The 15,057-nt window shown below is 38.1% G+C and overlaps 1 protein-coding gene across 1 annotated transcript; it reads right to left on the bottom strand.

Annotated features, from left to right (window-relative positions):
- Positions 1 to 586: 586 nt before the first annotated feature.
- On the bottom strand, positions 587 to 14,770 carry INIP (INTS3 and NABP interacting protein). Its single transcript, XM_058171593.1, has 5 exons — positions 14,615 to 14,770; positions 10,886 to 10,970; positions 6,434 to 6,536; positions 2,252 to 2,342; positions 587 to 813 (listed from the first exon to the last, which is right to left on the bottom strand). Exons 2-5 carry the CDS (start codon positions 10,908 to 10,910, stop codon positions 718 to 720), a joined length of 315 nt encoding a protein of 104 aa, XP_058027576.1. The 5' UTR covers positions 10,911 to 10,970; positions 14,615 to 14,770; the 3' UTR covers positions 587 to 717.
- Positions 14,771 to 15,057: the final 287 nt, after the last annotated feature.

Raw genomic sequence — 15,057 nt, 5'->3', positions numbered from 1 at the left:
AGTCATCTTGGTTTCGGGCAGGGGTCTGCAAACTTGGCTCTTTTAAGACTTGTGGACTTCAACTCCCAGAGTTCATCAGCCAGCTTTGCTGGCTGAGGAACTCTGGGAGTTGAAGTCCACAAGTCTTAAAGGAGCCAAGTTTGCAGACGGAATCGTATACTCTTTTTGCACCTATCTTTCTGTTGCGATTGTTTACTTTTCCAGGTGATTCTGTTTTATGATGGAAGCCTTTGAAAAGAGTTCAACCAACCAGTTATGTTAAATATTAAGTGTATTTGATACATTTGTCCCATGCATATGGTTACTTCTCACTGAAATTGTAAACCCCAACATTCTACATTTCACAGTATTAGGAACTATTAAAACTCACCAGTAAAATGTATGCATAATCGATTAACAAATGGGTAGTAAGAGTTATAGACTTTTCTCTTACGGAGACACTGTACTTCTCTCCTTCCTCAATTTTCTGATTTAAAGCCTTATTCATGTGTGTTAGAAAATGAAAACAAGTTCTTTATAAATGTCAATACATATGTAATAGGAGAATAAAAGCAGGGAATTTCCAGAATACATTTTATGTTTTCTCCCAAAAAAACAAAATATCAGGAATTCAAAATCAAAACCATTTTGAACAGTTTTCTTCTCACAAATGATTGCCTGAATGTTGAAAAAGCAGCTTAGATGAATCCAGGTGTTTTCTGTTTCATGAATTTTCTCTTACTCTAGATCTAGCCGTGGTAATACAGGAAGAATAAGATTCCCAAAGGCTGAGTCTTGTGTTATAAAGTATCCTGAAGAATGTGCATGAGCGTGCTGGAAAAGGAATAGATACATCTGTTTGAAAATTATACACATAAGGCAAATAAAAGCAAATCCCTTCCCCACTGCCATCCCAGCTAAAGAAGCCCACTAAACAGTTTCAAAATGATTCAGCTCTAAATTTCAATGCCCAAAAGCTTTCACACACATTTTAATATCATTCTGATATAAAAAGTCAGCCAAGGCCTAGTAAAGTCAGAATTGGTCATTTAAATCTGACAGGGATTTTCCTCAAAGGCCGTTTGTGGTAATGAAATTCTTTAGGAGCATTTGGACTGAGTCAGGCTCCCAATATAGCTTGAATTCCAGCTGATCTCCAGCAGATACACATGTGCCCATCTAAAATTAAAAAAAAAAATAACGTGACACAGAATGAGCAGATGTAATCCTGCCTCTTATTTAAGCACCAAAATCATATCAGAACATTCATTTTGTATTTAAGCAGTTTTCAAGCCACGATTGTCCAACTTTTGGTTTGCCTGGGCTGCACTGAATGAAGATGCGTTTTCTTGGGCTATATATAAAATATATAATATAGTTAATGTATATAAACAACAAACTTTCTTTCTTACACCTTTTTATTATCTTGTGGGGCCATATTACTCCCTGTCCATGGCCACAATGTGGCTCATTGGCCGTGGGCTGGACATGCCTTCTTTAAGCTTTTGTGAGGAACATGAATTTTTATTCCTAAAAATAATTCAATTGTGCCCATCGAAGAGTGAAATGTGCACTGTTGGAAAATCTGATTCTCTCCTTTGTGTATTTTCCCTTATCTTCCTCTCTGAAATCTGCTGTGGAAGATTATTTTTTGCAGGAGTTCTGTGGTGCACGTAGCAGGATTGTGAGAGAGAAGGGGAATTTTTGATTCACAATCAGAAATGCATCATGAAAAATTGAATGTAGTCCATACTTTCCAAGACACAGGATGAACAGAGTATGATTTTATTCTTCAGCTCATGTGGATTCTACCACAACTGTTTATTTCTTCTGGATGAGCACAAGCAAGTCACACACCTGAGCTGAGCATTATTCCTATGGCTGGAGCATTGCCAATGACATTGTGCCCAAGTATAGGCTCAGCACTTAAGACTAAATGCTGGTGTACCATTTTTAAAAAGATGATCACGCAATTATTTCAGAGAAACTGAAACAGGAATTGCAATAAATGTCTGAATGTTGGCTGGGTGCAGAAGCCTGAAAAGTGAATATGAACGTCAGAAGATTGGGGTTAACATCCCAAATTGGTTACAGGTCTTGTTAGACAGCCTCCAGTAATTCCCAATGGAAGAAGAATCTCAATGGAAGAGACTATCATTAAGAGAAATGTAAGAATATTTTCCCCCTAAATTCTCTCTGTCTTTCACCACCGAAACCCCCGATCTCTACGAAGCTGCAAGCCTTTAGCTCAGCACTGACCAGGAGAACATACCTGTAAAGCAGCCTTCTGCTGCGCTGCTATGTGCTGCTGCTCGGCGTGATCCCGGAAATCCTTGTTCAGGGAGGATCTAGCCAAAGAGATGCTGTAAATAACAGAAGGAGGGAAAGAGCCACATCACACCAAGGCAGTGGAGGTGAGAAAGAGCACAGGATCAATGCAAAGGTTTGCGGTAGGTATCCCAGAGTCAAAACTTTCATGGTTGTTTCTTTTTTAAAAAGAGAAGATTTGAAGAGAAATCTAACGTGCTCAGAACCACAAAGTCAAATGGGATGGGACGGTCTGCTCTGGGAAGGCTCGGTCCACTAATGGCATTCAAGCTCAACTATATAGAAGAACCATGTCTGGCTATAAATCAAAAACAAGTCAGCTGGAAGACATGTGGGAGAATAGATCCTACCCTCTCCTCTCCCCTATGCTGCATGCTTTTCCTTTCTCACAGTGCCACCCAGTGCCTTGCCTAAGTACCTGAATAAAACAATGGCATTAACCAGCAGCCCATGGACTTCATGTTGGGGAGTTCATATATTTGGTACAGTGGCTGCAGAACTACAGGAAAAGATTTTCCCCTTGAGACAGGGTCTCAGCAACATATCTTGTAACATATTTTGTTGATATGTTTCAGAGCAGAAACATGTGACTATAGTAGCAATACTATTAAATTTTAGCTTAACTTTAGTTTCGACATGCCATAAAAGGAAAACAAGCTATTTAAGTGTTGCTTTTTGTTTCCGCTCTGAGCCACTTAATATTATCATGATAAAGTTAAACATTCTGGAGAGTAAGCAAAGAAAGACTGTACCATTTCTTAAATCAAAGACTATTATTTTTTTATGGGAAAAGGTCCAGAGAAAGACTACTTACATGAACTCTATGGGAGCCTGAGACAAGGAAAATACAACCCAAAGTACTTGTGTTCACTAAGAACAATTAACAGAATAACCAGATTGCAGACTAACAACCCTGCTCCACTTATTCTGAAAACTGGATAGCTAACAAATATTTTTTTAAAATAAATAAATAAAAACCTTTCAATGATGAGTTATTTTTGTAGTTAGTCCTCTGAGAAACAGAATATATTTGGGTCAAAATTCAAAGTTCAGAAATCCAATCCAATGCAGCATGCTTCATTAAGACGTTAAACACATTGCAGAAGAAAAAGGAAGATTTTTAAAAAAAACTGTTTTACAACAGCTTCATTTTTTCCTACTTTGTAAGGACAGAGTTCCCAATTTGGACTTTGTCCTTATGAAAAGCATTAGACAAAAACAGACACCACATAGCTAAAGTACATAGTTCTGACAGGTCCTAGATTAACAATATTGAGGTTCTTTCATAAAAGTTTGATAAACTGATGCTCCAAACCCTCAGTTTTTACTTATGTTGTCTTGCGTATAAGTAATGTCAGAAAAATGTGGAGCCATTAAAAAAAATATATATCTTCAGTCTACAAATGTAGAAAGACAGAAACTGAAAACAACTCCTCCTTGATTGGGTTAGGTACAGGTAATCCTCTATTTACAACAATTCATTTATTGACTGTTTGAAGTTACAACAGCACTGAAAAATTTACAACGGAATCTCACACTTATGATTGTTGCAGCACCCCTAAAGCAGGGGTGAAATCCAGCAGGTTCTGATAGGTTTTGACGAACCAGTAGCGGAAATTTTGAGCAGGTCGGAGAACTGGCAAATACCACCTCTGGCTGGCCCCAGAGTGGGGGGGGGATGGGAATTTTGCAATAGCCTTCCCCTGCCACACCCACCAAGCCACGCCCACCAAACCACACCCACAGAACTGGTAGTAAAAAAAATGGATTTCACCACTACCCTAAAGTTCACATAATCAAAATTTGAGTGCTTTGGCAACCAGCACATATTTATGAAAGCTGATTTGTAAGCATCCTGGGGTTATGGGATCGCCACTTGCTACTTTCTTAGCTGGCTTCTGACAAGCAAAGTCAAAGGGGGAAGCCGGATTCACTAAACAACTATGTGATTCACTTAACAACCATGGCAAAAAAAGATAGGAAAATTGGGTATGACTAACGTTAACAACTACCTTGCTTAGCAATGGAAATTTGATCCCAATTGCGGTTGTAGGTTGAGGCCTACTTGTATAAGTTAAAGCTGATAGAATTGACAGGCTTTCAAAATTCGGGTTACAATACCTGAACCTCATTAATGTACTTCAAGGCTCCTAGCAACTCCTGTTCCCTCGCTACTTCCAAGTAGATCCTACTTACTTTTCAATCTGGGGAAAATTGGCATATAAAATACTTGACATACTTTGCAATCTTAGTTTGAAAAGATATATGTATTTTATATGCAAATTTTCTGCCACAAAATATATCCAAGATGTACCCTAATCATTATTTAGGACAGAGTTTAATGTATAGGCTATTTCTTCTTTTTTTAAAATCAAGTTTTATTGCTTTTTTCTTTCACGCGCACTTACATATTTTAGGAATTCAGTATTGATCATATCATGTCTTATACAACTTGTCATATCCAAATACATTTTACATAGTTACAATTTCTGCCAAAATATTCTTTTTCCCTACATTTTTATCTTATCTTAATACTTCTACACTTATTATATAAACAATATCACCATCCACCCTCAAATCCTAATTTCTTAACATTATTTCAATTAGTTATCTTGTCTTATCCATTGTTAATCATATATATTCTCTTTTAACTTTCATATTAATTCATTCTTCATCCTAATAAGTAATGCATAGGTTATTTCTGATCACTTCTGTGAGGTGAAACTGGGTGTTTTGTAAATTGTGTATGTATATATCTTTGTGTATATATACACGTGTGTGTGTGTGTATGCACTCAAATATAAAAATTGAAATTTCAAAATGTTTCAAATATTGTCCTCCTCTGTTGGAAAGGACAAAGATGAGAATTGGAATATACAGGTGGTCCTTAACTTCTGAGCACAATGGAGCCCAAAATTTATGTTGCCAAATGAAAAATTTGTTAAGTGAGTTTTGACCCATTTTATGACGTTCCTTGCCATATTTGTTAAGTGAATCACTGCAGTTATTAAATTATTAATCTGGTTGTTAAGTGAATCTGGTTTCCTGACTGACTTTGTTTCTCAGAAGGTTGCAAAAGGTATGACCTTGGGACACTGCAACCGTCATCAATGTGAGCCAGTTGTCACGCATCCAAATGTAAATCAGGTGACCATGGGGATGCTGCAATGGTCATAAATCACTTTTGTCAGTGCCGTTGTAACTTCGAACAGTCACTAACCGAACTGTTGTAAGTCAAGGACTACCTATACAAGCCAAGTATACATGTAGAGCTTGCAAGAAGCAGTCTGCTCCTGTTGTGACCCAGGCCCAAGTAGGTAGTAGGAAACTCAGTTAGTGAAAAAAACAAGCAAACTTTATTCGAACAGCTGAGAATTACTTCATTCCCAGCGTAGTTCAACTAAATTAAAGCAAATTCCTCCCAACACAAATTCCTCAGTTCTATCACAAACCTTGGTCCAATTAGGCAAACTGCCAAAGGCCTTTCTTGGCAAACGTTCACAAATCACAGATACAAAAATAAATGCAAGACATAGACGAAGAAGAAGACGGAGCTACCAACGTTGGTTTCTGGCAAAGCCCAAACGCCGTTGCTGGTCTGTTTTAAGCCTTATGGGAAGGGCCACTCATCTCATATAACATAACATAATAACAGAGTTGGAAGGGGCCTTGGAGGTCTTCTAGTCCAACCCCCTGTCCAGGCAGAAAACCCTACACCATTTCAGACAAATGGCTATCCAACATTTTCTTAAAAATTTCCAGTGTTGGAAATTTTCTCTTGGCCCTACTCCCGAGTCGTCCTCTTTGCTTGAGCTACTCTTGCCTTCTGGCAGTTCTTCTCATGCGTCCATTAGGAACAGGTTCCTCCTGTTCCTCTGCCTCACTATTATCAGTCTCTGGAGGCTCTGGAGTCTGCACCTCACTCCCCAATGGCCCTGGCCCCACCTCAGCCTCATCGCTGTCCAACTCCGTTGTCAGCTCCACAGGCTGCTGGCGGACCACAACAGCTCCCAATTGTTATAGTGCGGTATGTGTGTCTGTGAGAGAGGTTATTTGTCCCTATTTACCGCTATGATCAGAACCCATGAGCCTGTGGTCCAGAGACAAGATTTTGAGCATAACCTACTTGGCTCCAGGGTGATTAGTAGAAGACTGGTTTTGCATCAGAAGTTTTCTCTTCTCCTTGTCTAGCTCAGCCAAGATTGCAACCCTGTTTTTATTCTGAAAGCCTGGGGGGAAAAAATAGAGGAATGTAAATGTCGGAATGGTATGTTCTTTCTTTTAACCTCTCAATAAACTTTATCGTCTTAAAACTTTTCCAAAGTGATCTTTCTGAAAGCAAAATGAAGATGTTCCTCTTGAAAGCAAACATCCCTGATACTTACCAGTAGTCCTAGATGGAGCCCAGAGTTTATGTTGCTAAGTGAGACATTTGTTAAGTCAGTTTTGGCCAATTTTATGACTTTTCTTGCTACATTTGCTAAGTGAATCACTGCAGTTATTAAGTTAGTAACCTGGTTGTTAAATGAATCTCGCTTGCCTATTGAATTTGCTTGTCAGAACTTCGCAAAAGGTGATCACATGAACCTGGGACACAGCAACGGTCATAAGTATGAACCGGTTGCCATGCATTTGAATTTTGGTCACATGATCATGGGGATGCTGGAAAGGTTGAAACTGTGAAAAATGGTCATCAGTCACTTTTTTCCCTACCATTGTAACTTCAAACGGTCACTAAATGAACTGTTGTAAGTTGAGGACTAACCTGTATTTATTACTGGTAGTCCTTGATTTACAACTACAATTGGGACCAGAACATCCATCACTAAGCAATGTGTTTAAATGAGTTGTGACTGATTTTACTTCTTTTTTGCCATGGTCATTAAGGGAACCATATAGTCATTCAGTGAATCCAGCTTTCCTCATTGGCTTTGCTTGTCAGAAGCCCCCCGGGAAGATCCCAAACAGTGATCACCAGATCCCAAGAGATTGCAAATGTCTAAATACATAGAGGTTACCAAGTGTCCAAATTTTGATCCCAGGATTTTGGGGATACTGTAATGTTTGTCTGTGAAAAGTAGGATCATAAGTCACTTTTTTCAGCACAATTAACAAAAACCTTCAATGGTGGTTAAATGAATGGTCACAAGTGGAGGACTACCTGTATCTAACCCAATTAAGGAGTACAGGCAGTCCTCTACTTATGTCCACAATTGAGCCCAAAACTTCTGTTGCTAAGTGAGACATTTGTTAAGTGAGTTTTGCCCCATTTTACCACCTTTCTTGCCAGAGTTGTTAAGTGAATCACTGCACTTGTTAAGACGGTAACTTTGCTGTTAACTGAATCTGGCGTCCCCATTGACTTTGCGTGTCAGAACGTTAACAAACGGCGATCACATGACCTTGGGACACTGCAACCATCATAAATATGAACCATTTGCCAAGCATCTGAATTCTGATCATGTGACCATGGGGATGCCACAGAGATCGTAAACTGTAAAAAATGGTCATAACTCACATTTTTCAGTGCCGTTGTAACTTTGAACTAAATGAACTGTCGTAAGTGTGGAACTACCTGTGGCAGTTTTCAGTTTTCAGTTTCTCTTTCTTTGGATTTCTACATTTCCTAGGGCTGAGATATCTTTTTTTTTTTTTAATATTCTCTTAACAAATGTCACTTCGAATGGTCCTTAAGTGATTGGTCGTAAGTCAAGGACTACCTTACCCCTTTTCTCCTCTCCTTACTTATACCATTAAATACTGCGTTTCCCCGAAAATAAGACCCTGTCTTATATTTTTTTGAACCCTCAAATAAGCGCTTGGCCTTATTGCCATGCGCTCAAAAACCCGATTGGGCTTATTATCAGGGGATGTCTTATTTTGGGGGAAACAGGGTAGTTTCTTAATAAAACGAAACACAAAAGAAGTTTGAGTTTGGTTGCTCTTAGGAATCATTTTCAGAATTGTATCTGCACTATAACATTATGTCCCTCTGCTGTGAACACCTGAGCATGGAGTTTTTCAGCAGTGCAACCCTAGAGAGAGACTATACCTTTTATAATGGTTTAATTGCACTTTTTGGAATTGCAACCTACAAACCAATTATCTTTCACTTTCTATGGACATATTGTCCCATAATGTTCGGTAATAATTAAGGAAAATTCATTTTACTCATTAAAGTTCTTTTGAATTATTAAAATATGGTATTTTACTTGCCTTTAACAATGACAGTGGCATAGAGAGAAGCATGCGATACAGAGTGATTTATGAATAGAGAGTCTTTGGAGAAATCCATACTTATAGACTAATGGATGCCCTTTGGTTTTTTAAGGCGTTGGAACAGTGATTTAAATGATAAATAAAACTGTGTCTGAAAATTTTCCCCAAGAGAACTATCTCTTCGTGAAGACCAATTTGAAAACTCTGTAATAAGGTCAGATAATTTAATGAGTCAATTTTAAAGGACATTGTACAAAAAACATTTAGAAAAAAAAATGTGCTGCTATATAATTTTGTTACAGCAAAGACTGCCTATAAATCATTCCAATAAAAAACCCTACGTATAATATATTCAACGCATATTAAAGAAAATTAACTTCACCTAATTTATGACAGCGAAGATGAAAGGTAAAAGTCAATTCATATATTCAGAAAATTTGTAAGAAAATAGTTCTAGGACTGTAGGATTTTCTTATCAAATTAAATAACACTTTCCTACCAGAGCAAAAGGAGCACAGGATAAGTAAGTAAATGTTTATAATTTAGGGGTGGTGGGTGAAGGTTACATTATTTTGGCAATTTAAAGCTGCAGGGTGGTGATGTCATACAAATGTGTAGACTAGTTTTTCACAATTTGTTTTAGATAATTATTATTTTTTTGGAGTTGGGTAGAGGGTAAGCAGTGGTGGGATTCAGCCAGTTCGCACCACTTCGGGAGAACCGGTTGTTAACTTTCTGAGTAGCTGTTGGAAGGAATCATTAGGGCAGAGAATTGGTTGTTAAATTACTTGAATCCCACCACTGAGGGTAAGGCTTAGCACCCCTATTTTTAAGGCTCCTATTTTCCAATTTCAGAAAATCAGAAAGCTGTTGCACAACTCCATCTGGTGTATTAGCCCTTCAGTCACTCATGCTCTCGTTACCTCATATATTGACTATTGCAACATTCTATATGCGAGGCTCCCTTGAAAACCACTTAGAACAGGGGTGTCAAACTCAAGATCCGGGGGCTGGATCTGACTTGCAGGATGCATAGATCCAGCCCGTGGGGCCGCCCTGGAAACAGCAAAGGACCAGCCCGCAGTGCCTCTGCCAGTGAAAACAGAGCTTAGGAAAGCTGTGTGCGGCCCTCCCGAGCTCTGTTTTCGCTGGCAGAAGGTTGCAGGAGGCTATTGCAGCCAAAAATGGAGCTCAGAAGCCCGTTTTTGCTGGCAAAACACTTGGGCCATCAACACAAGTAATGTCGAGCTGGCCACACCCACCCCAGCTCCCCAAGGTCAAACACAACCCTGTTGCAGCCCTCAATGAAATCGAGTTTGACACCCCTGACTTAGAAGCTTCAAGTGGAGAAGAATGCAGACATGAGGGCAGTATTGGGCATGCCTCAAAGGCACAGGGCTGAGTTATTTGACAGACCATTTATCGCCAATAGTGCCCAGCCGATAAGAACTGACATGAGTTGGTACAGTTTGGGTCCTTTAATTAAGAAGTGACATTTTTTTGGGATGCAAGGAGTATGGCTTCCTTATTGCAATGCCTGGGTTAGGGTGCTGTTCCGAAGGGCTTCAGAGACCTGGATATTCTCCCAGATTTTAGCTAAGGTGGTTGGGACCCCTTCTTGAATAAAGCTGTATGTTTTGATGTTTTGACCAAAGTCGCCATCTTGTTCTCTAACTTTTCTATTTTCTATTCTATTTTTATTCAGTTTTATTTATGCTGAGAGCCACTCAAAGACAGCCTGGAGTCTAAATCAAATCACTAAAATCATGTATCAGTTTGATGTAATTTAAGCAGGAGTGATCCTAGGGATCTCAAAGAAAGGGACTCCAAGGAATTCCTACTAATTGTCCATTCCTGTCACAATACAGCTCGACCTCGACTTACAATCAAAATTGAGACCAAAATTTATGCTGCTGAGAAATTTGTTAAGTTTTGCCCCACTTTATGACTTTTCTTGCCACATTTGTTAAGTGAATCATTGCAGTTATTAAATTAGTAACATGGTTGTTAAGTGAATCTGGTTTCCCCATTGACTTTGCTTGTCAGAAAGTTGCAGAAGATGATCACATGAGCCCAGGACACTGCAACCTTCATAAATGTGAGTCAGGTGATTATGGAGATGCTGCAGCGGTCATAACTGTGCAAAATGGTCATAAGTCATTTTTTTCAGTGCCATTGTAACTTCAAAAGATCATTAAATAAATCAAGGACTACCTGTATGCTACATGTATAGTTTTGGTATGAAGCTGAGAGTGTTTGTTTGTTTGAATATTAATCCACACAGAACCTCAAGGAAAAAAACTTCCTGTTCACAATAGCCACAGAGAAATAAGACAAGATAATCAGAATTAACTTTTACCTTGTCCAGAAGGGTTTGATGTCATCTTCCTTGCTTCCCCGTTAAATTTCTGAAAAGCAGCTACAATTTGTATTTACACCAAGATCTATAACAATGAACACAAATTTATATTTAATCATAAAGGCATGCAACGCTATAATTATTAATATGCCAAAATACGGAAATTTGCTTTCTTAAAAAGTTCCTGGTTTTGAAGAATATTTTGAAAAACATCACTATTCTATAGCATACATACACCATGATTTCCTATTATATTAAGGCAAAAGTAAATGGCTAAAATAAACTCAGGTTTTCAGATAAGGTCAGTGATTAATGAAGTGTAATCCAGAAAAAAATAAACAAATGTGGAATTAGTAAACTGAACACACGTTTAGTCTTAAATAAATCATTGGCATGAGTTTTATATTTGCTTGAAGAGACACAAGGAATTTGTTTACAAACTTCAACTGCAATGAAGAAAATCTGAATTTCTTAATAGGTTTTGTCCTGGGTAATAGACTCACTGTTTATTGAATTAGTTTGGACATTTGTTTGGACATTTATTCATACATAAAATAACAGCCAGGTTTAATAGATATCTCTCCTCCCTTCAGATTGGGCATGTGTTCTATTTGGAATGAATTCACACTAATTATTATATCTGTATTTTTAATAAATAAAATTCCAGTAGCTTTACCACATTTTTCTTAGCTGAATGTAAGTATTTTCATTGTAATGGGTTATGAGAACCTTGGGAGACAGAAGGAAGAGCCAGAGCCTAGGCCAGTGGTCCTCACCCTGTCTGGCTTGGCAGTCTGTTGCGGGGGAGGGAATAGTTCCCTGTGAGCGGTAGACGTGCACACACACCTCGTGTGGAGGGACCTTCATCTGCAAGTGCAAGTAGCCACCACTCATGTGAGGGGAGCTTTATGCGCAGGCGCAAGTGACCTCATTCACACATGGGTAAGCCCAGTTCCAAACAGGCCGTGGCCCAGTAGTGGGCCGTGGTCCAGGTGTTAGGGATCTCTGACCTAGAGAACACCATGATAAAAGAAATCTGAATCCAACTAGTAATGTTTCTGTGGAACATAAGGGTAGGAAAGGGAAGATCCACTTTCAGATTTGCAAGATTCTGTTGCTCTAACTTTATAATAAAAATAGAATTCTTGATTTTGGTTTCCTGGTGTGGATTACTTTGAGGGCTGACATTAAGTCACTTGGAGCTCCAAATATCCAGGCTTAGTAGTTTGTCATCTATTTTATAAAAAACATGGAACTTGATCAGTCATGTCTATTGGGCCAAATCAGATGTTGTGTGAAATTACACATATAATAAACATATAATTAACTATATGTTAGCATTAAGTCTGTACATTCATCCATGGGTTATTGTTTAACCGAGAAAGAGTTCTCAGCAAGATGGCACAAATGTGGACCCACTGATTTTCCATTTGGATAATCAAGTCTTCATTCCACATTTAATATTGCTAATGCTAATCTTCATCCTATTTTTGAGTTTCATATATTGTACTGCTGGTTTCACTTCAAAGAATCTCTTAAAGATAATAAAATTCCAGGTAGCCCTGACACTGCTACACATTACTTAATTGTATACACTGCCAAGGAGATGCTAAAGGTAAATCATATCAGAATGTAGACTCTATTAAAATACCTCTATTAAATCAATTTATTTAAACTATGGATCCCTCTGGGGTCAGGCATTCCCCACATTCCCCTTCAAATTAGGATTATTCCACAATATTACTGTCTCATGGCCTGATTTCAAAATAAGATAAAGGCATTTATCAAAGAATCATGATTCCTCAAATTGCAGAAGCTAGCTGCATTTAAGTGCTGCATGAAGAAAATTAGATATTAAATTGATTTTTATTCCTATCTATCCCATGGGCTTACAGGGGCTTTCTTTTTAAATTCCTCAAGAACCATCATTTACTAATTCCAATATAACTACATTTACTTACATGTTAAACATGGAAATATGTAGGTGGCATATTAATAGCAAAACTGATCATAATCATAAATACAATAATCATAAATCATAAGATACAACACTCAGTCATAGGATATTAAATAAGCTAGACAGGCTGCGAACCCAAAGGTCTGAGACAGAACATTATCTTTTATTTATGCGAAAGTATCACACTGATACTGCAGCGTTGAAAAGATAAATGTATGGCCCCTTTCACTCAATGGATGAGAATATTTGTAGCTCAGGGTTGAACTATGGGGTCCTTGGTGCTCTCTGAGCTTGGTTGTTTTCTCTCATTACCAAACTAAACCTAATTGTACTTGCCATCTATGTATAGACTGCCTATAGATATGGATTTTGTATAGATAAATATAATGAAACATGGGACTCACTTATGCAAAATCCATTTGGTTAAAAAAATTCTACTTATATAAATGTATTAGAAATATGTATGTCTTGAATAGTAATAGCTTTGGATGAGTATATATAGAATTGCAATTATTTAGTGTTAAAATGATACACTTTTTTCCTTTGCTGTATTTTTCCATTTTTTAAAAGAAGCTTTTTTTTGTTATTTTATCATAATTATCTTTGTGTTTTGTTTTGCCTTTTTGTCATTATTCTAAAAGAAATAAAAATAAATACAATTATGCTAAAGAATAATAAACAAAAGGCACTTTTGTGGCAATTTATTATAAAATCTTCAAGCCAAAGGTATTCCCAGTATATTTACAAGTCAATAAAAAGCCACCAGGATTTTTTTTCTTTTTCATTCTGTCACTCAGGGATTCAATAACTCAGAAGCCTACCTAAGAATCCTATTTGAATACAGGTAGTCCTCGACTTACAACAGTTCATTTAGTGACCATTCAAAGTTACAATGGCACTGCAGAAAGTGATTTATGACCGTTTTTTCACATTTATGACCACTGCAGCATCCCTATGGTCACATGATCAAAATTCAGACACTTGGCAACTGTTTCATATTTATGACAGTTGCAGTGTCCCGGGATCATGCAATGACCTTTTGAGAACTTCTGACAAGCAAAGTCAATGTGGAAACCAGATTCACTTAATAACAGTGTTACTAACTTAACAACTACAGTGCTTCGCTTAACAACTGTGGCAAGAAATGTTGTAAAATGGAGCAAAATGAAAGTTTCACTTAGCAGCAGAAATTTTGGGCTCAATTGTGGTCATAAGTCAAGGACTACCTGTACATCTCAGTCAATGCTGAAAAAGGAAGGGAACAGCGGAAAGAACCTGAAAGACACCTGCCTATGTCTTTCTACTAGGTATCTGACGGCTCTATTTATTAGAATAACAAAACAAATTAATTTTTTAAAAATATTATTTTTATTATTCCCATTTATTTGAGAACGATAAAAACAGTCCAGTATTTTTTTAAAAAAATCCAAAAGGACGCTTGCCATCTTTTGCAAAGGCAGAATCCCAGATTCCTTTAAGGGTGCCACATCAATCTGCAACGTTTTTCAAAGCGATTTATCTAAATTAATCTATTCCTCCGTGGCTGGGATTTTTTGCACATCCCAGCCCTCCTTTCTCCTTTTTTAAACAAAAAACCTCCCAAACCCTCCATCTTCTATGCCCTGGAGCAGAAGTGACTGGGGTCACTTTCTTTTTAGCCCGATGGGCTTTTAAAAATACCCAAATAAAGATGGTGGGGGGGGAAATAATGAAAAATAATACAAATGCCAATTTAGTAAAAAATACATGATGGCTGCAATGCCCATCCTCACCGTCTATGCCGCTGAGCCATTGTCCACTTCTCACTTCGTGGTAGAGTCTTCTCCCCCCACTCCACCTGCCCAGATGGACTCTCCTGCCGTCTCCCCGTTTAGAATCTTCCCTCCGGACCGGATTTCCCAATGAGTGCGCGAGCTCCTCGCCTTCTTGTGGCGTCACACGAGTGCGCCGCGTGCCGTCTCTTCCTATTGGTCTCAAGAAGGCTGACGACTTCAAAAATAGGGAGCGTGACTCCCGAGGGCTTTGTTGCGCAGTCGAATCATGTGGGGAATTCTGGGAGTTGAAGTCCACGCCTTTTAAACTTATTGAGGTTGAGCATCGCCGGTCTATAGTATTAATATTAACGATTTCAATGTATTTTAGTGTTTCAATTTTATAATGCTGTGTTAGTGATTCTAATTTTTAATTACCTTGGATATGTTTCAGTGGAATTGTT

The sequence above is a fragment of the Ahaetulla prasina genome, chromosome 2 (genome assembly GCF_028640845.1).
Source record: "Ahaetulla prasina isolate Xishuangbanna chromosome 2, ASM2864084v1, whole genome shotgun sequence".
In the NCBI taxonomy this organism is placed as follows: Eukaryota; Metazoa; Chordata; class Lepidosauria; order Squamata; family Colubridae; genus Ahaetulla; species Ahaetulla prasina.
Note: the sequence above shows the minus strand (reverse complement) of the source record. Positions and strands in the feature narration are given on the sequence as shown.

Bases quoted from the DNA above. Each gene is read 5' to 3' on its own strand.
- INIP (XM_058171593.1), bottom strand. From the start codon at position 10,910: ATGACATCAAACCCTTCTGGACAAG. The intron at 6,537-10,885 runs GTAAAAGTTAAT...TTTTCCCCCCAG, and splicing joins ATCAAACCCTTCTGGACAAG to GCTTTCAGAATAAAAACAGG. The intron at 2,343-6,433 runs GTAGGTTATGCT...TGTTATTTACAG, and splicing joins ACTAATCACCCTGGAGCCAA to CATCTCTTTGGCTAGATCCT.